General features: G+C 36.4%; 1 protein-coding gene across 2 annotated transcripts in view; it reads right to left on the bottom strand.

Annotated features, from left to right (window-relative positions):
* Positions 1-26,358, bottom strand: part of AOAH (acyloxyacyl hydrolase) — a 192,174-nt gene that overhangs the window by 157,775 nt on the left and 8,041 nt on the right. For both annotated transcript variants that reach the window (XM_017502197.2, XM_037729113.1), the window contains exon 2: positions 4,368-4,463. In XM_017502197.2, the coding sequence (XP_017357686.1) occupies positions 4,368-4,463 (96 nt within the window). The remainder of the gene's footprint in view (positions 1-4,367; positions 4,464-26,358) is intronic.

Below are 26,358 nucleotides of genomic sequence, written 5' to 3'. Positions count from 1 at the left end.
CCACTCAATAGCTGATGAACGCAAGGAGCTCAAGACTAGAAGGAATTAGGTGCTAGAGTTGCCTGGCACCCACAAGGGACCCACCGGAGCTCCCTTCCAGGGCAAGGCCCACACTGAGGAGAAACTGCCGGGTAGAGAGAAAGTTCAGATGAAAGTGAATAGGGAAACAGTCAGAAAAATCTCAGAAAGCAAGCTGCCACGATTTTTTTTAACACTACTCCAAAACAACAGAAGAAGGAGCTCTGTGCATTTAGTAAAACTACGCGGAACCACCTCTCTTTCTAAGAGTTTTTGCAAACTAATTTCACATAAAAATGAGCAACAGAAATGTATCTAGGTCAACTCCCATACAAAGTTATTATAAGAAGAAAAAGATTAAGGAACAGAATAAAACATCCCTACAGATAGTAAAAGCATGCCAGAAAGTCATGCCAAAAAAGGATTAAAACATAACATATTATTTCTAAACATATTATTTTAAAATGAGCTAAGAAGCACTAATAAAATGATATAAGACATGAAAAAATAGCAAGAATAAGAATTAGAAAAACTCAAATATGGAATAAAAGAACTCAGGAAAAAATAAAACATGAAACAAAAAATAAAGAAGTGCAGTCTAAACTAGAATGAACACAAGAACAAGTGAAAACAGTAGAAGAGGTCTTCAGTGAAACAGAAGGTAGAAAGGAGGAACAATTTTAAGATAAAAAATAAACAAAGAGATTAAAATAAATTCAAGGGATAGGTAAGACAGCGAAGACAGTCAAAGAAGAGTCAAAATGTGGATAATAGAAATCCCAGAGGAAAAAAACAAAATCAAGAAAACTGAATAAACACTAAAACCTTCCCTAAAATTAGAAAATATGTATTTGAAATAACCTTGAGAGGGCACACTGCATGCCTGAGAACATCAATACACAACAACTGGCACGAAACTATCTTCCAGTTAGATGACTAAATTTTATAGAAAAAAAAAATCCTCTGAACTTCAAAGTATAAACAACAAATAACTTGTAAGGACAAGGTAAATCATATTATTAATAGGCTTTTGAAAATTATATTTAAGATGCTCAGGGAAAGACATTCTGTGCCAAGGAGTTTTATATACAGAAAAGCATTGACTTTCGAGTATAAAGGGCTCAGACAGCCTGTTATCAACATGCAAGAATTCAAGGAATATTTGTTCCTACGAGCCCTTCTGGAGGAATGAACTTTAGACAACAACTCAACTAGACAGACATTCATATAAGGGCTGGTGGTGAACATTAATCATATAGTTGCTGATGCAGCTAAGACTAAATGAGGGTGAAAAGGGAATGGATATTATATGTAGTGGCTATGTGCTCAGATAATGTAGAACAATGATTAAAAAGGGTGGTGGGAAAGGCGTAGGCAAAAAACCAATTTTAACTGCTCATAAGAATTAGAAAATGTATTAATGATGGTAGCCTTAGAATCGATAGTCTGAGACTATTTTATGTGCAAGGAAGGATAGGCAAATGACTAATGATTGGAGATTTTTATTCTATCAGTCTCTTTGTCCTTGAGAATTGGGACTTTGTGTGGAAAGAAGATATAGATACAACACAGAAGACATTAAGAAAAAAATTTTGTGGTTCTGAATTTGAATTTGAAGTGTCAGTATGAACTTGGTTGTTTTATCTTAAAGCTGACGTTTATAAATGTATACACATGGGTTTCCTATTTCTGTCCACTGAAGAGGCCTAGAAAAAATGGCCAACTCAGTAACAATGAACATTCCTAAGCATCTGGTTTGTGGTCTTGAAACATTAGTTCTCACTAAAAGAAACGAGGTCTTCTGAGAAAAAATGACTGATTTCAAGCCTGTGGCTTGAAATGTACAAGACAGGGCTGGAACATCTTGTGATATCAGTTAGTGAGGAAACTATCGAAGGTTACTGAGGCTCACGTCAAAAGGACTTGAGTTAGCTCGCAGTGGGTGCCACTGGTCAAAGCTCAATGGGATTGTCTGAGCTTCAAAAGGATAATAATTACACTTGACTGAAACCCATCAGGTATGCTTAAGTTCGTAAGTTTATCGTGACATTTTAAGGAAAAACTAATTGCTTGCTGTGAGATGATAACAGAAAACCAACGCATTACCTTGAAAACTGATAAAAGGAAAAGAGTCAAGCATTTATCCTGCCTTTCCTAGATGCCTTTGCACTAGGTACTGTGGGAAAAATGTTTCTAAAATATAATGTGAGAAAGCATCCAATATATGTCAATTAATAAATAAGAAATAATAGATTAGGATATCAAAGATTTTAAACCCCAATAAATTAATAGATCTCATCATTGAACATCGACAGCTGCTACCATCACAAAATGGGTCTTGGCACAGTGGCTCACAACACACCTGTAATCTTGGCGCTTTGGGAGTCCAAGGTAGACAGATCACTTGAGACTAGGAGTTAGAGACCAGCCTGGGCAACACAGAGAGGCCCTGTCTCTACAAAAAAATTTAAAATTATCTGGTGTGATGCTCTGTAGTCCCAGATACTTGGGAAGATGAAGCAGGAGGATCTCATGATCCCAGGAGGTCGAGGCTAAAGTGAGCATTCCAGCCTGGGTGACACACTCAGACCCTGTCTCTAAAAACAAACAAACAAACAAAAAGAAGAAAGAAAAGAAAGATAAAAGAAAAACCACCTATGCCTGCCTCCTGATGAAAGAAAATATCATTTATAGGCTTGTCAAAGGAATCAGACTGGAATAGGATCAAGCCTCCGGTCATTGCCAAGTTTCAGGAAATACAGAGCACAGAGAAACATACTCAATTATACTACAGGAATGCAATCAATACCCTTCAGACTGTGGGAAACTCTACAGGTCAAATTCCACAGGTAAATGATAAGAAAAAGAAAGGAAACTTACAGATTAAAATCGCTCAAAAGACACATCAAAATTTTAAATAGTGGGCAATGTTATGGTATCATGGGGTGTCCACTGAGTGATAAAGCTATAAAGAAATGCAATAAAATAATTACCATAAAAGTCAGCACATTAAGTTTTTTGCAGGGGGAGGATGGGATGGGGCAGCTGCATGGGACTCCAGGGGAGGCCATTGATCTGTTCTTTCTTGACCCGGGCTATGTTTACAAGGGCGTTCATCTTTCAGCAACTGACGAAGCTATACACTTGGTTTGCATGGTTTTCTACATTTGTCTTGTTTTTACAAAGAAAAACAAAAAAAGATTACTGGCAGAACAATATACATTGTTCATGAATTCAGACAAGTGAATGCGTAAATATAAAATCTGACAAGAATGATACTCATTAAGTTCATGTGAAGGGTTCCTTCTAGGGAGGTGGGGCAGGGGAGAATGGAATTGGAAGAAGGGAAAGCTGAAGGTTCCAAGTTTAGCTGCCATGTTTTAATTTCACAAAAGGAAGATGTAATTATGATGTGAATATGTTAACATCTTAATGGTTCGTTTGGACATTCTACACACATGTAGTTGTGTATTGTCTTCTCCCAGTCCTTGTTTTTGAATTCTAAACATTTTAGCCTGTGAAGGCATATTATGACTAAGTTGAATAAATTCTCTGAAAAGACTTGGATGCTCTTGGCACAGCGTACTGTGTCAAAGATACAATTACCATTAATCCAACTACCTTACTTAACAGAAAAAATAATGTAGGTGCCATAGATGAATCAGTTCCCATTAAGTGAATAAAAATTTGACTCTCAACAAAGTTTATTCATTATGACTGTTCAAGTAACAGTATTCTATAATGAAAATATAATTAATATTTTCTTTCTACTAATATTGAAAAACAAATATGCAACTAGCTTGAACCACCAATCGGTTTCTTCTTTTGGTGGATGTATAAGGGACTTTATTGAGATCCAGTTTAAATCAATGAAATGTTCCAGGTTATTTTCCCATTTGAAATTTTGAAATCAGTTGTCCTCCCAGCGCAAAGCTCTGTGTTGGTAGGGCTAAGTGTGCATCTTGGTATGTGAATATTGGTCAAGTCAACATAAAATTATTGAAAATTATTCTTTAATTTGACTTTAGTACTTAAGGCAATGATCAGTAGATAAGCAAAGTATTATTAATGTGACACATCAAACAACAATTGGCCATTCAACATTTTATTCCCTAAGTGTCTACAGCACTTTTATTATGCCATGATGGAAAATGAATGTCAGGGAGAAGTTGCCTAGAGCATTTTTTTGTTTGTTTTAATTTCTATGAGCTCCATAAGAATATCAACCCACAGAAATAGCACAATCAGATTCTTCTCTGTAAGCATGGGCAGGAAGTGAAGCCGGAGATGATGACTCATGGGTGAGAGGACAAGCAGACCCCCAGCAGGATGACCCATCCCATATTTACCAGGCAGGTAGCTGCACAGTCTCTCCATTGCGCCCTGGACCGTCGAGTTGTGAACTTGAGCGAGCTGTTCAATCACAGACACCACCAGCACACACCCTGCCAGGGAGGAGAAGATTATGTCACCAATGTCACACAGAAAACTGAACTGGAGGGACATGGAGAAAGGTGTGTGTGTGTGTGTGTGTGTGTGTGTGTGTGTGTGTGTGTGCGTGTGTGTCCTAAAGAAGGCCAGCCTTTCCAGAACAGAGAAAGTGCAAGGAAAACAGCCCACATAGAGTAGAAGCTCGATAGATGTTAGCTTCTCTCCTCCACGATTTCTCTCTTTTCTGCCGTAGATGGCTGCAGAATAGTGTCTTTCCCATCCTACACATTCACTTGGTAGGAGGAGAAATCCAGGATCAAATTTTTAATTTTGGGAAAGCAATGGAAATTGCCTGTCATTTGAAGTCGAAAGATCTGGGATTGAGTCCTGACTCAGTAATCTTGAACTCACCATGTGGCCTTTCTGAACCTAGTTTCCTCCTTGCAAAGCAGGTAATATGTTTCCCATAGGGCTGCTGCTATGGTTAAATGAGATAAAAGTGAGACTGAGTGTGTCTTTGAAATCATAACACACTGTAAAATATTATTTTACCTCACAGCTATAAAGCATACTACTTGAAAGCATGCACGAACAAGATAAGTGTCTAGGTGGACACTTGTATTAAGTTAGAAATATATTCCTTCTGCTACTTTGATATGTGATAAGTGTGAATGCCTAGAGCTGCTAGGCTGACATTCCTAGAAAATTCTATCACCTGCCTTAACTTACTGAGCTGCAAGGGAAAGCCAAGCCTCCTTTTTGCAAAGGAAAGGGACTCTTTTTTTTTTTTCTTATAAACAAGTGATTGGTCAGAGATCAGTAAGTATGAGAAGAAAGTGTTATATCTCGTTGCAGTAAGAAGAATGGACGCTTATTAGCATAGGTTCATTTCTAAGGAGGGAAAAGAAGGTTTATGCCCTACAGAAGATGTTCCAGGGGGCCTGGGCCAGCAGTAGGCTCATGATTGTCCATCTGTGCAAGGAGCTAGAGACCCACATTTACAAGCGTGGTGTCATTTAAACCAAATTCCCAGCAGGAGTCCTTGATGGAAGGTGGTTGATAACGGATATGGACAATATAATTGGGCATTTCTATACATAAAAAAGTAAAATCTTCTATAAAATAGAGATTGCTGCCAGGCGTGGTGGCTCACGCCCGTAATCCCAGTACTTTTCGAGGCCAAGGTGGGTTGATCACGAGGTCAGGAGTTTGAGACCAGCCTGGCAAACATGGTGAAACCCCGTCTCTACTAAAGATACAAAAAATTAGCCAGGCATGGTGGTGTGCACCTGTAATCCCAGCTACTCAGGAGGCTGAGGCAGGAGAATTGTTAGAACCTGGCAGGCAGAGGTTGCAGTGAGCTGAGATCTCGCCATTGCACTTCAGCCTGGGTGACAGGGCGAGACGCCATATATTAAAAAAAAGAGAGAGAGAGAGAGAGAGACAGAGAAAGAGAGATTGCCAATGAAGAAATGAGAGACTTCCACTTTGTAGACACTGAAATGTCTAACGGTGTTTCGGCCTCGATGTTCTGTCCCCTCTCTCTGGACAAAGAGAAAGGTTCACCGCATCTGCCACAGTGAACTCTGGATTACCAGTCTTCCTGGGCTCTGGGAGTACCTACTTGAGGATGTACTGATCACCGTTACCTACCAAGGTTGACTGGCTGTGTTTCTAGCCTCATGCATGGCGTTTGAGGATTTCCTTACGTTGCAATTAATTTAGTAGCTGACATTTATTAGCACTTTATGGTTTTGCACTTTCACATGTATTTGTTTTATTTAAAAATAAGTTTTCAAAAAATATAAACACAATACAATCTCATTTTTTAATTTTGCAAAATACAGAACAGTATAAGAAAAGATAATGATCATCACTCAACCATCCAGAGATAACCGATTTTACTTTTATTATAAATATATACAATACATTTAATACGAATAAATATTTTTGACATTAATAATGTATTTTTACACCCTGGTTTATGTCTCTGATAATCACCTATTATGATAGTTGGAGTTAAATAAATTTTAACAACTACAACAATTACAATGATAAGTAATTATATTGCTATGTGATAAGAGGATGCAGTATGGCGTAGTTGAAAAGAGAGAGGCTTTGACATACACTTGAGTTCAAATGCTGGACCAGCCCCTTACAAATGGAATGGGGTCTTACCATCTCTAACTTTGACTTCCTGGCACAGTGCCTGGGTTGGAGAATAAAGGCAAGAGACTTTAAGTTACACACACACACACACACACACACACACATACACACACACACGTATGTATGTGTATATAGATATATATGAGTTGAGCTCTTGTTATCTTGGCCAGCCTGGTTTCAAACTCCTGGCCTCAAGAGAAGGGAGGTTTACTGGCTTGAGCAAGCTGCCTGTAGAGCCATGTGAGTTGCATTGCAGTTGTCATTTGCTGGGGGTCTCCCTAGCAAAGGGCTGATGGATGCACGTTTAGTTGCTTCCCAGCTCAGTTATCTCACCCAAGTTGCTTCCTCTCTGTTCCAGTCTCAACTTGTGGACATGTCTCCACTCCTCATTCTGGTGGAAACAACCAGTGCCCTCTCTAGTGCTAAATAGCAGCTTCTGTAGCAAATGGTCATGATGTGCTGCTGTTCACAATGAATGAAGAATATAGTGGACTGGGTTGCATGTTAATCTCTTCATGCAGCTATAACAAAATACCTGGGACTGGGTAATTTCTAATAATAGAAATTTATTTCTCACAGTTTTGGAGGCTGGGGAATTTAAAATCAAGGCACCAGCCGATTTTGTGTCTGGTGAGAGCTTGCTCTGTTCTTCATGGATGACACTTCCTGCTGCGTCCTCACATGGCAGAAGGGGCAGAAATGCTGGAGTATTGTGTCTTCCCATGGCTTTGATGGGCCTCTAAATGAATAGAATATGATCTTTGTTCATAGGAAGCTCAAAATAACTTTCAAAAATCTCATGAACTGGATGGTAAATACCAGTCAAAAGCTAGGGGAGATGTAATTTTGGAGAGACCATAGCAGAGCAGGTGGGAGAAGAAGCACTCCCAAGAGAGACACAAGACTTGGTGGCCTGAAACCGCCTGGTATATTTCTCCATATGTTTCTCACTTTAATTAGCAGAAACCTTTCTTTCTCATTGATACCTAAAATAATATTCTTGCAATCAATGGCATAACAGAGTTGATGAGATGCAAGAATTTAAAGCCAACAATAGTTTGGTGCAGCAGGAGTAGTGGGTCATGGTAGGGTATAAGGTGACCTTTCCTTGGAATTTGACCTTGAGGTGTCTCCACTCCTAGTGACCCCAGTGATAATAAATTTTGGATACTGTTTCCTTTCCCTGAAAATTCAGCTCCAGCATTCACATTTGTTTTAATCCATGGCTTAGCAGGATAAATTCAAAGCAAATGGGGCAGCTTGAAGCCAACCTGCTTCTTTGTACTTACACATATGGGCTTTTCTTCTGAGTTTTACTCAGAGAAGTCCCATCAAGGACTCTTATGACAGTTGTGGCTTCTCAGCATTGCTGGATAAAATTGGAAAATCATTAGATAGTTAAAAAGAAGCAAAAAAAAAAAATTACCTGTCTCTGTTCACTGAGTGAGTCTTACCACTATCATCACTTTGCCCAGTCAAGAGTTATGATGATCAAAAGGACCCCGCAGAAAAGGCCATAATCGGGTTTGAAATTGTGAACACCCAGGTTGGGCTCAGCTTTGATGTGGAGTCCCGCTCACTCGGCCATCCCCGCCTGTCACCAGTGGGCTCAACTCCCCTTCCAGTTGAATTGTTAATTTCAGGTGTGCAGTGAGATATGTTCTGAATCCTTTAGCAGCAAAAATGGAGAGATTGACTTTTCTACAGTTTCTAATAAGAGGTTTCACTTCCTTGACAGGCTAACGAATGTTTTTCCTGGAAGAGATGCATGGGCAGAGTAATTCCTTCCATTACAGACTATTCTCTGGCTGCTAATAAAAGGCCTGGCTCTGCTAAAGTGAATTTGTCTGAGTTGCTGTTCATTTAGGAAGTGAGGAAAGGGGGCGAGAGCTATGCATTTTGCTCAGTGGCCTCCATCTCAAATCTCACATATGGAAAATCTCTTCTCACCTGGTATCTGAAAATAATGAGTGTAATAGAAACAGACACTCCTGGTAGCACAGGAAAAGAAGCAAATGGGCCTGAATAAAAACACCTGCCACAGGGATCACATCTGGCCACATACCTCAGGTAGACTGCAGACTGGGCCAAGGAATCCTTTTGATGTGAAACAGACTCCTAAAACTCTAATTATAATCATATCTGTGCTGGCTGGAAATGCAGCCAACTGCGGAGAGCGGTCTATTAGATTTCCCATTTGTTTGAAACCCACACTTCGCTGAAAAGCCTTGAAAGCACCTGGCGGTTGTCAGAGCCACAGTCAGCATGGCCATACTTCCTTTTTGACCCTGAGTAGAAGCATGAATAATTCATCACATTGCTGGAGTGTGCCCTATGGTTTTCAAAGTATTTTTGCATACATTATTATCTCATTCAAACTTCACAACAACTCATAGATGTAGGAATCATCACTCTCATTTTACAGATGAGCACATGGAGCCTGAGTGGGTAACCACCTTGCCAAGTATACAGCTAGTAACAGGGGAAATTGGGACTTGAACACAATATCTGGTGAAAAGAAAACAAGAAAGAAAGGTACAAAAATAGTCACTTAAAATGTATCCTACTGCTGGCCTTGTTTCCCTAAGATGTTAGTTACTCAGAGAGTGTGGCACTTAACCCTGGTGTGAATCTCACTGCACCTTACCCTTTCTTTCTTCTGCTGCCTACTCTTAGAGTCTGAACATGGATAGAGAGAGACAAGGGAGGAGAAAGAAAGAGAATGGAAGGGAGGAAAATGAAGGCTGCCTAAGGTGCTCTGGTATAGTAGAGAGTAGAGGAATTGGGGGGTCAGAGAGACCTGGGCTCAAATCCTCCTTCCATTATGAATTGATGTATTTGGCAGGATTTTGGACCCCACAGAGTGGAATGACAATGGCCCTTGTTTGGTATTATTAGAAACAGGCACAAAGTTTTCGCACTTCTTTCCATAAAGCGATGGTATCTATATCCCAGCACTTCGCACCTGGACTTGTGACTTGCTTTGACTAGTACATGAAAGAAAGGACAGTGTGTCAGATTGGAACTGAGTTTTCCAAAAACTTTTCAGCTTCCACTTTTGCCCTGTTTGACATTGCAGCCGTGAGCCTGAGCCAACCTGCTGGAGAGGCCCCATGAAGGGAAACCGAGGTGCCGCAGCCAACAGATCACCCAGATCATTCCAGATCTCCCTGCCTCTGCCATTCCACCATCTACCAGCTGAGGGCAGCTGCGGAAGTGAGCCCTCTGAAGAATCACCTAGCTGGGCCCAGCTCACAGAATCTTGGGCTCATAAATGATGGTTGTGTAAGTATGGGGTTTGTAATACAGCAAAGGCTATCTGCACATCTGGCAAAAGTGTCGTGAGGCTTACCTGATACAACACATAAAATGCACATGGCGCCTGGCACAGAGCAGGCATTTAACAAACGTTAGTTCCTTTCCCGTCTACTAAGGCCACCACAGGGAAGACACATCTTCTCCACGAACTCTTTACAAAAATAAAGGCACAGAAGCTCATCTTTGAAAACTATGTTGCATCATCAACATTTTTACTTTCGTAGGGCTGAATCTTCTTTTATTGCAGACAACTAGTGTTTTCACTACCTTTGAGAAGATTAGACTCTGTGGTCTAACCTAACTACTACTTGAAACATTGTTTTTATGAGAAAATGCTCAGTGGTTTCAAAACTGCCAACTTTGCCAAGAACATTGGCAGCCAGAGAGGCACTGTTTTGGGCAATTAGTGGTGAAAACAAAGGCCGAGGGCACTGATGAGTGAGCAGAGCCCAAGCAAGACAGCGAGAAGAAATTAGCAGGCTGTGTTAAGAGACACAGGGTGACTGGTTTAGCTGATTTAGAAATACATTTAAATGAATGATCAAGAAATGAGAGTGAAGATGCTAGGACTCATACATCCTGTTGTTTATTCAACATGTACTTTTCAGCTCCTACTATGCTCAGAAGCTTGAAGAGTCACAGGTGAATAAAAGAAGTCACAGACCAATGGGGAAAACTGATGCCTAAATAAACAATCCCAGAAACCTGTAAGTATTGTGATAGAGGGAGTAGTGGTAGTGCTTTGGCAGCACGTAGGAGGAAGAAATTAACTATTCCTGGTGCAATCTCTCAGTGATAGCTTCTTGGAGGAGCTGAGTCGTAAGGGATAGGAGGACCTCATTCATCAGAAAAAGGAGAAAAAGCCTTCCATGTGTAGAGTGGTAGGATTTCTTAAGAATTGGAGGTAAGAAAGAGAAGAGTTGGTCAAGGCTAACATTCAGAGTCAGTGGGGAAGGAAGATTGAGAGACGTAGGAGGGGGCTAGACTGTGAAGCACCTTGAAGGCTACAGGCTTCAGGCTTCAGGCTGCAGGCAGTACAGTCTAGAGTCCAGAGTGCAAACCAATGGTTTTCAACATTTTGCTCTGTATCTTCTAAAATAAATATGAAAAACTATGAACTGACACATTTTAATGGATATCAAGAAATTACTAATGGATAGCAATCTAAATAGTTGCAAAGGATGTAAATTTGGGCAGGTTGTAAATGTTACAGTGGAACGGTTACATTAACCTTCCATGTGTATCCAAAGGAATCTAAATACCATAGTGCTTTATACCTAGTCTCCTATATGACCAAACTCTTATTTCATAGTAATTAATTTTACATTGATAATTTCTCTTCTTGAATTGAAAAGTCCACCTCCTTGAATTCTTCTTCAATCATAAAATTTTATCCAAATGTAATATATTTTTATAGTTGAAATTATTTTATTGAACACACATTGTACTTCTCGATACTAAAAACATGTATAAAATTTAAATAAAATTTTTAATTTCCTGTGATACTCCAAGTTTGGAGTCTGGGTTGAGCTTCCTTTGTTAGTAAAATCAACTTATCTAAACAATAGATAGCCAATTTGATAAACTATTATTAGATGACAAAGGTAAAATGTTATTGGAATTGCACCTCTTAATGACATTATTGAGGCTTTTTAATTGGTACCTACATCTGTTGAGAAATGCTGCTTATTCATGTAAAGAGACAAGGTTCAGCATCACTTTTATGCCTCCTTTTCATTGTTAAAGATGTAAGTACTGAGAAACATGTTTACTTGAATAAATAGATCAGAATTGAAGGACTTTTGATATAGCAATGTCACAGAATTCTTTGAACTTCTTCTGAGTTAAATGCCAAACATGTTGAAGTGAACTATCATTGAAAATTCTTTTAAATTATCTATAACTTGATAATTCTATTAAGTTTCCCTTCCATGTTATTGAAAGCAAAGAACTAGAAACTACCTGACTTGTAAAAACATGTTAAATCAATCATCTTTTACTTTCTCATTTTTTTGGGGGGGCAGAATATGCAAAAAAATTATAGCACTTACTATTTTACTTAGCAAGGCCCTGTTAAAATCCAATACACTCAGAAATAATTGGATAATGGAACTATTGTCCTTTTCAATACACCTTTGCCTGTACTATGTTTTAAATAAAATGCCTTTATCTTAATGCATGCTTTATATACATTTTTGTCAAATGTTGGAGCTGAGATTTACTTCATTCAAGTTATGGAAAATGTCTTCTGTATAAACCTAAATAACAAATTCAGATCTTATTATTAAAGAAATTAGTCAATCAATTTTTTCTTTCAGAAGAATATAACTTCATTTTTCAATTCACTTCAATATTTGTATTCTAAGACCAATAGTTAGACATATAAGATATAGAGAATGGATGGATAGATGATAGAAAAATGAATGGGTGAGTGGATGGACAGATTGATGAATGAATGGGTGCAAAGAAGGATAGATAGATGATGGATGGAATGGACATATAGGTAAATAGGAGGAGAGAGAGAGAGAAATAATTTTATACTCAATACTATTCTGTCTTTATACACAAATCTACTTGCCAACAAGGAAACTTTTCAACTGCCAACAAATGCTTACTACTGCCAAAGTTTTTGCAAATGTTTTGTTGACTGTCTATTCAACTGTTCAAATTTAGAAATATAACAAAAGAATAGGACAAAATCAAAAGCCTACAAATGTATATCTAGATGATTTTGAAAGAAAATATACCAAAGTATCAATAGTGATCATCAGGATTTGGGAATCACAATTGATTTTATTCTTTAAAAGTACTTTTCTATATCCCAAATCTCTGTGAAAACCATGTGTTTTCTTACAAAGAAAAAAGCAAATTCTATTTTTTTAAACATAACTTATTAAATATGCTTTTTAATAGCTGCCTTCTACCTTAATACATTTGGGAAAACATGAAATATGAAAATTTCTAGAATGCCATTTTGTGTTTCTGGCTGTCTGGTAGGTGTTTTTACAAACTATATCTAATTTAATCTTCACAACATTCTCATGAGATTGCTTCTTTCCAGATTTTCTTAGAAATCTGAGGCTCAGAAAGGTTAAACAGTATACTTTAAGCCTTTCAGATCAGCAGTGGCTAACTGGTGACTCAAATTCAGAACTCTTTTACTTTAAAATTTATATTCTCCTAAGCACCACACTATATATGTTAAAACAACATCCTTCCAAAGTGAAAATTATCAATCATGTTAATTAAAACAATCATTGCTGTACTAAAGTCTATGGGATTTGCAAGTATTGCTTCCAAGTCTGTGGCTAATCTTTTGGTTTTCTAGTGATGTTATCTGGAGAGCAAAGAGTTTAAATTGGATAAAGTACAATTTATCACCTTTTCCTTTTGGACGGTGCTAAGAATCTTTGCTTCATTCAATGTCACAGAGATTTTCTTTTAGAAGTTTTATAGTTTTAGCTCTTATCTGTATAGCTCTAGGTCTATGTTCTATTTTGAGTTCACAATTGTGTGTGATGTGAAATATCTAAGTTCTACCTCACCCTGTTTTTTGCATATAGATATCCCATTATTCCAGTACCATTTGTTGAATGACTACCCTGTTGCCATTGAATTATCTGGGAAACTTGGTTGAAAATTAATTGCCTATAAATTTATGGGTTTATATCTGGGCTTCCTATTTTTATCATTTGTCCGTGTCTGTCCCCATGCTAATACCACACTGTATCAGTTACTGTAGTACCTACAGTAAGTTTTGAAATCGGGTAGTGTAAACTCTCCAATAGTGTTCTTCAAAATTGTGGCTGTTCTGGCTTCTTTACATTTCTATGTAAATTTTAGAATCAGCTTTCCAGTTTCCACAAAAGATCCCATTAGGATTTTGATTAAAATTATGTTTAATCTACAGATCAATTTGGAGAGTGCTCACATCTTAACAGTATTGAATCTTCCAATCCATTGATACAACACATCTTTTCATTTCCATAAAGCCTTCTTTAATCTCAGCAATGTTTTGTAGTTTTCAGTGTAGGGTAATTGCATTTCTGCTGCTAATTTTATTCCTAAGCATTTTTGTTAGTTATGCATAGGATTGTTTTCTTAATTTTAATGCTTCAAAGTCTTGTGCCAATATAAATAAAAAATCAATTTTGTATATTATTTTTGAATCCTGCAACCTCATTAAACTCACCTATCAGTTCTAATAGTTTTTTTTTTTTTTTTTTAGATATCTAAGGCTTTCTCTATGTTTAGAATTATGCTGTCTGAAAATAAAGACAGTTTTACTTATTCCTTTCCCATCTTCATGCCTTCATCATTTTTCTTTTTTTGTTAAACTGAATAGAATCTTCAATAAGATGTTGACTTGAAGTGGTGAGAGTGGACATTTCTACCTTGCTCCTGATCTTAGGAGGTATGCATTCAGTCAGCTATCATAAATACAAAAATTCAGCAGTAGGGTTTCATGGATGTCCTTTATCAGGTTGAGGAAGTCACCTTTTCTTTCATAATTTGTTGAGAGATTTTAACATGAATGGGTGACAATTTTTTTCAAATAATTTTCCTATTTCTATTGGACTGACAATGTAATTGTGCCCTCTACTATGCTAATTTGGTGCATTCCATTAATTGATTTTCAGATGTTAAACAACCATGCATTCTTAGGATAAACTCTGCTTGGTCATGATTTGTTATTCATTTTACATGTTGCTGGATTCCGTTTGTCAATATTTTGTTAACAGTTTTTGCATCTGTTTATAAAATCTTATTTTCTCTCCTTCTGATGTTTCCGTCTGGACTTACATGACAGGAAAACACAAATGAAGTGAAGTGTGTTTCTTCCTCCTTTATTTTATGAAAGAAATTGTGTTGGATTGGCATTATTTCTACTTTAAGCATGTTATAGAATTTACTAATGAAGCCATCTAGGCTTGGGATTTTCTGTATTTGGTTGAATAGTGTCCTCCTAAAATTCATGCCCTTTCTTGGACTTTAGAATGTGCTTTTATATAAAATAGGATTCTTGTAGATGTAATTAGTTAAGATGAAGTAATAGTAGGATAGAGTGGTCCTTAATCCAAAATGACCAGTGTTCTTCTAAAAAGAGATAACCACATACAGAGAGGAGAATACCACGTGAAGACAGACACACAGAAGGAAAATGGCCAGGGGACAATGTGGACAGGACTGGAGTTATGCAGCTGTAAGCCAAGGAATGTGAAAGATTGCTGGCAACCACAAGAGGCTAGGAGAAAGAGGTGAACACCTAAGTGCACACTTCTAGCCTTCAGAGTTGTAAGAGGATAAGTTCTTGTTATTTTCAGCCACCTAATTTATGGCAATGTTTTTATAGCATCCCTAGGAAACAAATATAGTTTCTAATTATGAATTCCATTTCTTTACTTGATATAGGTCTATTCACATTTTCTGTTTTTTCTTAAATCATTTTTGGGTGCTTGTCTCCTTTAGAATTTGTGTATTTTATCTAAACTCTCTGTCTACCTTCTTGGCATAAAATTGTTTATGATCTTCCCTTATAATCCTTTTAATTTCCTTCGGGTCTACAATGATGTCCCCTGTTGTTTTATTCCTGATTTTGATGATTGTGTTTTCTCTCCTTTTTAAATGGTCTAGCTAAAGGTTTATCTATCAACTTTATTGATTATTTCAAAAGAACTATATTTTAGTTTCATTGATTCTCTCTGCTGTATTCCTGTTTTTTATTTTACCAATTTCTGCTCTGATCTTTATTATTTCCTTCATTCCACACAGTTTGGCTTTAGATTCTTTGTTTTCTGGCTTCTTGAGGTGAAAACTTATATTACTAATTTTTAGATTTTTGTTTTTAATATGAGTATTTAAAGTTATACATTTTTCCATAAGCACTGCTTTAGCTGCATTCAGTAGATTTTGATGTATTATGTGTCCATTTTCACTTAGGCCAAACCATTTTCTAATTTTCAAATAATTTTACTATGTTTTTGTAGATACATAATAGATATACATATTTTCAGGGCACCTGTGATTATTAACACAATTTTATAATGTTTAAAGAGCAAACCAGTGTAATTGGGATATCTATCATCTTAAACATTTGTCATTTCTTTATGCTAGAAACATTTGAATCATTGTCTTCTAACTATTTTGAAATGCAGAATAGATTATTGTAAACTCTAGTCTCTCTACTAATCTACTGAACACTGGGTAGTATTTCTTCTATCTAGGTATATATTTGTACCCATTAATCAACTTCTCCTCATTCTCCCCTCCCCTATTCTTCCTGGCGTCTGATAACCACTGCTACTCTATCTTTATGAGATCTTTTTCTTTTTTTTTTTTTAGGTCACATATATGAGCGAGAATATGCAATATTTGTCTTTCTGTGCTTGGCTTATTTTACTTAACATAGTAACCTCAAGTTGCATCCATGTTGTTGCAAATGACAGGCTTTCAGTCTTTATTATGGCTGAATAATATTCAATTGTATATTATACCATATTTTATTTATCTATTCATCCATTGATGGGCCTGTAAATACTGCTGCAGTACACATGGGAGTGTGCAGGTACTGCTTCAACAGATTGATTTTCTTTCTTTTGGGTATAAACACAGCAGTGGAATGGCTTAATAATATGGTAATTGTATTTTCAGCTTTTTGAGGAACTTCCCTACTGTTTTCCATAGTAGCTGCATTAATTTACATTCCCACCAGCAAGGGTTTCCCTCTCTCCACATCCTTGCTAGCATGCATTATTCCCTGTCTTTTTAACTGGGGTGAGATCAGATCTCATTGTAGTTTTGGTTTGCATTTCTCTAATGATTAATGAGGTCGAGCATTGTTTTCATCTACTTGTTGTCCATGTGTGTCTTTTGTTGAGAAATGTCTAGTCAAACCATTTGCCCATTTTAAAATTGGATTACTTGTTTTTTTTTGTTTTGTTGTTTTTGCTACTGAGCTGTTTGAGCTCCTTACATATTCTTGTTATTAATCCCTTGTTGGATGGATAGTTTGTGAGTATTTTCTCCCATTCTGTGGGTTATTGAGTCACTTTGTTGATTGTTTCTTTGCTGTGCAGAAGGTTTTTAGCTTGATGTAATCTTATTTGTCTAATTTTCTTTTTGTTGCCTGTGCTTTTGAAGTCTTACACACAAAAATTCATTGCTCAGACCAATGTCCTGGAGCTTTTCCCCAATGTTTTCTTGTAGTAATTTTGTAGTTTCATGCTTAGATTTAAGTTTTTAATCCATTTTGATTTTATTTTTGTGTATGGTAAAAGATAAGGGTCTAGTTTCATTCTTATGCATATCGATACCCAGTTTTCCCATGCCACTTAGTGAAGAGACTGCTCTTTCCCCGTTGTATGTTCCTGGTGTTTTCGTCAAAAAATGGAATTGGCTTTAAATGCATGGATTTATATCTATTTTATAATTTTCCTTTGATTTCTTCTTTTGCTCATTTTTATCTTTCTTTTAAAAATATTTGTATAAATGTAAGAAGTATAGGTGCAGTTTTATTACATGTATATCATGTATATATTATGTAGTGGTGAAGTCTAGGCTTTTTGTGTAACCATCACCCAAATAGTGTACATTGAACCCATTAAGTAATTTCTCTTTCCTCACTCTCTTCCCTTCCTTCATGTCACCAGTGATAATTATTCCACACTCTATGTTCATGTGTATATAGTATGTAGCTCCCACTTATATGTGAGAATATGTGGTGTCTGACTTTCTGTTTCTGAGTTGTTTCACATAAGATAATGGCCTCCAGTTCCATCTATGTTGCTGCAAAAGACATGATTTCAGTCTTTTTTATGGCTGAATAGTACTTTATTATATATTTATATGCTTATATACACACCATGCTTTCTTTATACAATGATCCATTGATAGACACTTAATTCTATATCTTTGCTACTGTGAATAGTACTGCAATAAACATAAACATATGAGCAGGTGTCTTTTGATACAATGATTTCTTTTCCTTTGGGTAGATGCCCAGTTATGGGATTGCTGGGTTGAATGGTAGTTCTATTTTTAGGTTTTTGAGAAATCTTCAGTGTTTTCCATAGAGGTTGTACTAATTTGCATTTCCACCAACAGTGTATAAGTGTTCCCTTTTTTTCTACATCCTTGCCAACATCTGTTATGTTTTGACTATTTAACAATAGCCATTCTAACTCGTATAAAATGATTTCTCATTGTGGTTTTAATTTTCATTTCTCTGAAGATTAGTGATGTTAAACATTTTTTAATATGCTTTTTGGTCACTTGTATGTCTTATTTTGAAAACCGTCTATTCATGTCCTTTGCCCACTTTTTAATGGAATTATTTAGGGCTATTTTGTTGAATTGTCAGAGTTGAATTTTAAGGTTTTCTTTAAGGAGGTGTGTTGTATTGTTTCGACATATTGTGGTATTTCCCAACTTTTTCCTATTGTTGATTTCTGATTTAATTTGAGAATTATTGATGTGATTTCAATTTTTAAAAATGAATTGGTACTTGATTTATTACATAACACATGGTCAATCCTGGTCCGTGAATGCTTTTTTGTCATTGAATGGAGTGTTCTGCAGATGTTAGGTAGATCAAGTTAGTTGTGTTATTCAGATGTTCTATATCTTTACATACTTTTTGTTTAATTCTATTGATTAAGAAGATAGGAGTGTTGAAATTTTCAAGTCTATTGTTGCATTGTCTGTTTTTCTTTTCAGATCTTTCAGTATTTGTGGGCTTTTAAGTTCATATATATAACTAACATTGATTATTATTTATATAATTATCAATATATTACCAATTATATAATTATCAATATATTATTGACATAATTAACACTGATAACTATTGATAATTATTATTATGTTAATACATAATATAATTATAATTATTATTTCATGGCCCATTTATCCTTAAGACATATACCTTTTTGTTGTGGGGATTATTCTACTTCTTAAAGTGCATTTTCTGGTACTAATACGTTTATCCCTATTCTCTTACAGTTACTATTTTTATGATATATGTTTTTCCATCCTTTTATTTTCAACCTGTTGTGTGTCTGAGTCTAAAGGTTTTCTCTAGCAAACAGAGTATACTTAGATGTTGCCTTTTAAAATCTAGTCTAAACATCTTGCCCTTTGAAGCGTGCAGTTCATTCACATATAATGTCATTTTCATATGGCAGCTATTTCTGGACATCTTGGGTTTTTTTTTGCTCTTCTTTCCTTGTTTACTATCTTTTTTGTTGGAAACAAGTATTTTTTGTACTGTTTTACTTCCTCTGGTAATTTTTTAAAGTAATTTTTTGTTTAGATGTTCATATTTCTAGTAGTTACTGAGATTACAATGTGCATCTTTATCTTACCATAATGTATTTTAAGTGAATGCTGATTTAATTGTGGTAAGATATCACAACTTTCCTCTAATATTGCTTCATCCTCAACTCGTATTTGGGCTATTTTTGTCAACATTTTATATCTATAAGTATTATAAATACAATTGTAGTGTTACAATTATTGCCTTAAACAAATTTTTATTTACAAATAAATTAAGAAAAGTGTGTGTGTGCATATACATATATACTATTATTTTATATTTATCTACATATTTACTTTCCTAGTGCTTTTCATTTTTTCCTAGGGATGCAAGTTACCATGTACTGTTATTTTCTTTCTTTCTGAAGGACTTCTTTTTTTAGCATTTCTTGTGTGGCATGTCTGCCAGTAATGCATTTTCTCAGTTTGGTTTATCTGGGAATATGTTTATTTCGCCTTCATTTTTGAATAATATTTTAACGGGATTCAGAACTCTTGGTTGATAACTTCTTCTTCCTCTCAGCATTTTAAATATGGGTATATCCTAGAGATATTCACTTCCAGACCACCACGATAAAGCAAATATCTCAATAGTCACATGAATTTTTTGGTTCTAGTGTTTATAAGAGTTATCTTTACTCTATACTGTTGTCTATTAAATGTGCACTAGCATTACGTCTTAAACATGTACATATCTTGATTTTAAAAAGACTTTACTAGTAAAAATTGCTGGTGATCATCTGAGCCTTCAGCAAGTCATAATCTTTTTGCTGGTGGAGGATCTTGCCTTAATGTTGATGGTTGTTGACTGATCAGGATGGTGGTTGCTGAAGGTTGGGGTGGCTGTGGCAATTTCTTAAAATAAGAAAATAAAGTTTGACACATTGATTGACTTTCCCTTTCATGGAAGATTTTTCTGTAGTAGGCAATGCTGTTTGATAGCATTTTACCCACAGTAGAACTTTTCAAAATTGGAGTCAATCCTCTAAAACCCAGTTGCTGCTTTATCAACTAAGTTTATGAAACATTCTAAATCCTTCACCATCATTTCAGCAATGTTCACAGCATCTTCAGAGTAGATTTCACTTCAAGAAACCACTTTATTTGCTCAGTCATAAGAAGCAACTCCTCATCCATTCAGATTTTACTCATGAGATTGCAGCAATTCAGTCACATCTTCAGACTTCATTTCTAATTAGAGTTCTCTTGCCATTTACATCACACCTGCAGTTTCTCCACTGAAGTCCTAATCCCTTCAAAATCATTCATGGGGGTTGGAATCAATGGTTGCCAAACTTTTCTTAATGCTGATATTTTGACCTCCTCCCAGAATGTTCTTCATGGCATCTGAAGGTAAGTCCTTTCCAGAACGTTTTCAATTTACTTTTCCCAGATTCATCAGAGGAATAAGTGCCTATGGCAGCTGTAATGTATTATACTTATGCAATGTATTACCTTATGTAATGTATTTCTTAAATAATAAGACTTGAAAGTCAAAATGACTCCTTGATTCATGAGCTGCAGAATAGATGTTGTGTTAGAGACATGAAAATAACATTAATCTCCTTGCTCCTCTCTATCAGCACTCTTGGATGACCAGGTGCATTGTCAATAAGGAGAAATATTTTGAAATAAATCTTTTTTCTGAGCAGTAGTTCTCAACAGTGAGCTAAAAATATACGTTAAACCATGTTACAAACAAACGTGCCATTATCTACATTTTATTATTCCATTTCTAGCATACAAGCAGAATAGATTTAGCAAAATCTTTAAGGGCCCTAGGATTTTCAGAATGGTAAACGAGCATTTGCTTCAACTTAAAGTCACCAGCTGCATTCGTCCCTAATAAAAGAGTCAGCTTGTCCTTTGGAGCTTTAAAGCTAAGTACTGACTTCTCCTCTCTAGCTATGAAAGTCATACAGATGACAACTTCTAATAGAAGGCTATTTTGTCTACATTAACAATCTTTTGCTTAGTGTAGCTACCTTCATCAATGATCTTAGCTAGATTTTCTGGATAACTTGCCGTAGCTTCTACATCAGCATGTGTTCTTTCACCTTGCACTTTTATGTTATAGAGATAGGGTCTTTTTTAAAACCTCATAAAGCAAACTCTGATAGTTTTATACTTTTTTGTTCAGCTTCGTCACCTCTCTTAGCCTTCATAGAATTGAAGAGAGCTAGGGTCTTGCTTTGAATTAGGCTTTGGCTTAGGGGAATATCATGGGTGGTTTGATCTTCCGTCTAAACCACGAAAGTTTTCTCCACATTGACGATAAGGGTGTTTCACTTTCTTATCATTGGTGTGTTTACTGAAATAGTGCTTTTAATATTTTTCAATAGCTTTCTTTTTTCTTTTCCTTTTTTTTTTTTTTTTTTTTTTTTTTTTTTTTTTTTTTTTTTTTTTTTTTTTTTTTTTTTTTTTTTTTTTTTTTTTTACGTTTACCACTTGGCTGCTTGGTAAGTGACATGGCTTATGTTGGCTTATCTTGGCTTTTGACATGCCTCTCACTAAGCATAATAATTTCTGGCTTTTGATTTAAAGTGAGAAATATGTGACTCTTTCTTTCGCTTGAACAGTTAGAGGCCATTGTAGGGTTACTAACTGGCCTAATGTTAATATTATTATGTCTCAGGGAATTGGGAGGGCAGTGGAGAGGGGCAGAGATGGGGAAATAGCTGGTTGGTGGGACAGTCAGAACACACACATTTATCAATTAAGGTTGCTGTTTTATATTCGTGTGGTTCATGGCACCCCAAAACAATTACAATAGTAATATCGAGGATGACTAAACACAGAGCAACACTACAGATATAATAATAATGAAAAAGTTTGAAATATTCTCAGAATTACCAAAATGTGACACAGAGACATGAAGCGAGCACAGGCTGCTGAAAAATGGTGCTGACAGACTTGCATGGCATAGGGTTGCCACAAACCTCCCATTTGTAAAAAATGCAGTATCTGCAAAGTCCAATAGAATAAAGCACAATCGAAAGAAGTGAGGCTGTGTGTCATTTTAATACCTTCTGGCCTCCAAAGTTCTGATGAAAGTTTAGACATTAGTCATGTTACTGTTTTCCTGTAAGTGATGTCATTTTTCTGTTTGTGCTTTCAAGATTTTTATGTTGCGTTTGGTTTTCAGAAGTTTGAGTTTGACCGTAAGGTATCAAGGTTTACTTGTGTTAGTGTATTTGGAGTTTCTTGAGATTCTTGGATCTGTAGGCTTTTTTTTTGTTTTGTGTTTTAAACAGACAGCGTCTTTTTCTGTCACCCAGGCTGGAGTTCAGTGGTGCGATCGTAAGGAACTGCAATGTTGACCTCCGAGGCTCACATGATCCTCCCATCTCAGCCTCTGGAGTAGTTTGGCACACATCACCACACTGGGATAATTTTAATTTTTTTCAGAGATGGAGTCATGTTCTATTGTCTAGGTTTGTCTTGAACTCTGGGACTCAAGTGATTCTTCCACCTCAGCCTCTCAAAATTCTGGGATTACAGTTGTGAGCCACTGTACCTGGTCTTATTCTCATTTTAAAAAAGGTGCTAGCCATTACATTTCCAAAGACTTTTTACCCCCCCCTTTGCTCTTTCCTCTCCTGGAACTCCTGTTTTATAAATGTTGAGATACTGGATATCACACTACATGTTTTTGAGGCTCTGCTCATTTTTATTCAAGCTTTATTTTCTCTATTCTTTGGTTGGGATTATTTATATTGATGTGTTTTTAGGTTCATTGATTCTTTCTTCTTTGAACTAAAATTTTCTGTTGAGCCCATCTAGTACATTTTAAATTTCAATTATTGATTTTTAAGTCCAGAATTTCCATTTGGATCTTTATTATAATTTTATATCTCCATTGAAATTTTCTCTATTTGCTGAACACTGAACACTGTCACAATATTTTCCTTTAATTCTTTCACTATGGTTGTGTTTAATTCTATCAATATCCCCATAACAGCACTTTGAAGTGTTTAATTCACTCAGAGCCCCTTTTTATTGACTGCTTTTTTCCATAAGTATGAATCTCTATTTTTTGTTTTTTTATATGTCTACTATTTTTTTTGTTGAAAACTGAAAATTTTAAATAATACATTTAACAACTTTGGATTTTTTTGATTTTTATTTTTCTGAGGGTTGTTGGCTCTTCTTTTCTAGTAAATTTTCCTGGCTTCAACTGGAGATCTGTTTCCCCTGGAGTGTAGAATTTCTGATATCTCTGCTCATTTATTAGCCCAATTTTTTTTTCTTTTTTTTTTTTCTTTTTTTTTGAGACGGAGTCTTTCTCTGTTGCCCAGGCTGGAGTGTAGTGGTGCGATCTCAGCTCACTGCAACCTCTGCCTCCCAGGTTCAAGCGATTCTTATGCCTCAGCCTCCCGAGTAGCTGGGACTGCAGGGTCTCACCATCACACCCAGCTAATTTTTGTATTTTTAGTAGAGATGGGGTTTCGCCATATTGACCAGACTGGTCTCGAACTCCTGACCTCGTGATCCACCCACCCCGGCCTCCTGAAGTGCTGGGATTACAGGCATGAGCTAAGGCGCCTGGCCTTTAGCCTGGCTTTCTAAGGATCACTCCAATGTCTACATAGCTTAGAGTCATTGAGCAACTTGTGCTGAAACACCTCAAGCTTATAAGGCCTCTAACTGTTCAAGTAAAAAAAGGTGTCACTGTTGATCGATCCACATGTAAGTTAGGGAATATATTCAGAGTTGCAGCCAGTTCTCAAGACCCCGTCAGCTTTCACTTTCTGCTGAACACTTTTAAGTCGCCGCTTGCACATGCATGGTTTTCCAATCAATTAGGAATATGTAGAGAACTTGTCTCAGCCCTTCTATGATGCTCTTCTCCAGATTGTTTCCAGGATCTTTTTGTTAAACGTCCAGCTGATCGCCATTGCTTCATCTGGGACCAAACCTTGAGCTAACAAAGCTGTAGGTTCTGCTTGTTAATTCCCAACAGACTTCATCACTTTTGGCTGGGAAAGCCATGGATCTTCACACCTCGGTTAAACCATCTGTCCCATTAGCAGTAAACTTTCTGTTTTTTGCAGCCAGCTCCACAGTGATAAACCTAATGTTCTCACTAACCAAGCTGAGGGCAGGGTAGATAGAACAGCCCCAGGTAAGGAGGCCACAATGTCATTGCTTTTCCCAAAGTTCATGCAGTTTTTCAAAAATAAACATTTCTCAATTCATTGTATGTCACTGGTGATTTCCCATGCCCTGAAACACTTGTGACAATTTTTCCAGTTTTATACTTGGTCTTTTGCACAGAGGAACCTCTGACACCTTCATGCGATCATCGTCAGAATTCTCTTTTGTACTTATTTTTATCTGAAGGAACCTAGAGGTTTTAGGTTTAATAAAATAAATGTCAAGTTAGACTTCTCTAATTACATTTACATTTTGTTAAATTGCAGGGGTCATTTTAAAAGACAGATTTTTTTTTTTTTCCAAAGCAGCATTCAGGCAAGGATTTTCCTAACGTTGAAAAACAACTGTTTTATAAGCAAAAAGGCATGACACTGGAGTGATTTGTTTTCTTTCCAAATTTCCAGAGTGTGAAATCCATGCAGAATAGCTTGCACATAAAAAACAAAAAACGATTAACAAACCCAAACCTCAAAAAACTTGTTCAGTCTGCAACTTAATCTTCATCTATTGATTTCCATTATGTATTCATGTCTATTTGGTGAATCACTTTGGAACTAAGTCACATAAATTCTCTTTTGTGATATTATCTGAGTGTTTAGTTTGAAGGCTTTTTTATTTTTGGTCTTTTTAAAGCATTTCTATGTGTAAAAGTTAGAATTATCATATTTTTGTCTCCTGGTGAACACACCTTATTTAATTCCCTATTCTGAATAAGGGCAGAACCTATGAATATGACTGGATATCACTTCCATGGTTATATTCTGTTATATGGCAATGACAGAAAAGATTCTGCCTATGTAATTAAGGACTCCAATCAGTTTATTTTGGGTTAATCACAAGTTTCCTAGATGGGCCAGGCATAATCAGGGAGCCCTTTAAATGTAGAATTTCTCCAGCTGGTTTTGAAAGAAAGAAATAGCTATGCTACTAATTCCCTAGGAAGAGGGGCAGCCTCTAGTTATTGAGTGTGATCCCTAGCTGATGGCTGGGAAGCAAATGGGACCTTACTCCAGCAACTGCAAGGAACTGTATTCTGCCAACAACCAGTGAACTTGCAAGAGGACCTTAGTTTCAAATCAGACTAAAGCCCTGGACAACACTTTGACTTCAGCCCTGTAAAACTCTGAGCAGAGAACCCAATTATGCTATGTCCAGACTTCTGAAGTGCAGAAACTGTGAGATAATACATTTGTGTTGATTTAAGCTGATAAGTGCTTGGCAATTTATCACAGAGCAATAGAAAACTAATACACTGTGAAATCTTTCTTTATAAATGAATCTTCCCTTAAAACACCCAAGATTTGAGAATTTGTACTTATATAAGATACAGATTGGCATGAAATTATTCAGTTATTCAGGACTTTTTGCCTTACAATAGGTTTAATTCCAAGACTTCTAGAGCACAATTTCTGTGCATTTCTTTCTTGATTTTCAAAAGAATAATCACAACCCTTTTGTGTACTTGCTATGTCACAAGCACAGTTCTAAGTGATGGGCTGTTCGCATCACCCTGTGTAATTCTCATTTTGCAGATGAGGGGAGTGAGGTGGTGCCAAGGGCGAAGCTATGTCCCCAACATCACATTTGTACAGTGATAGAACCAGGATTCAAACCCGAGAGCCTCACGCTCTGCAGCTTTTAACCCTGTGCCTTTTGCTATTGCTTCCACAAGGATATTATAGAAAGTGTGGAAAATTCAGAAAAGCACTGAGAAGAAAATATAAATCATTAGTAACATCTCCATTTAAAGATAGCCATATAATCACTATGAACGTTTCGGTGTTCGTTCTATCTAGGAAAACAGCTCTGTCAATAGAGAGGTAGGCACATTTTAACTTAATGGGGATTTTACTCTGCTTAATGCTTTACAACTTCCTGTTTTTTCCCTTTTTCATATACACATTACAAATGTTCTATATTCTTGCCCATAGTATTAATACATTTACTAAAAAA

This window comes from Cebus imitator, unplaced genomic scaffold (genome assembly GCF_001604975.1).
Source record: "Cebus imitator isolate Cc_AM_T3 unplaced genomic scaffold, Cebus_imitator-1.0 Scaffold294, whole genome shotgun sequence".
Classification (NCBI taxonomy): domain Eukaryota; kingdom Metazoa; phylum Chordata; class Mammalia; order Primates; family Cebidae; genus Cebus; species Cebus imitator.
This window is presented reverse-complemented; position numbering and strand designations above follow the sequence as displayed.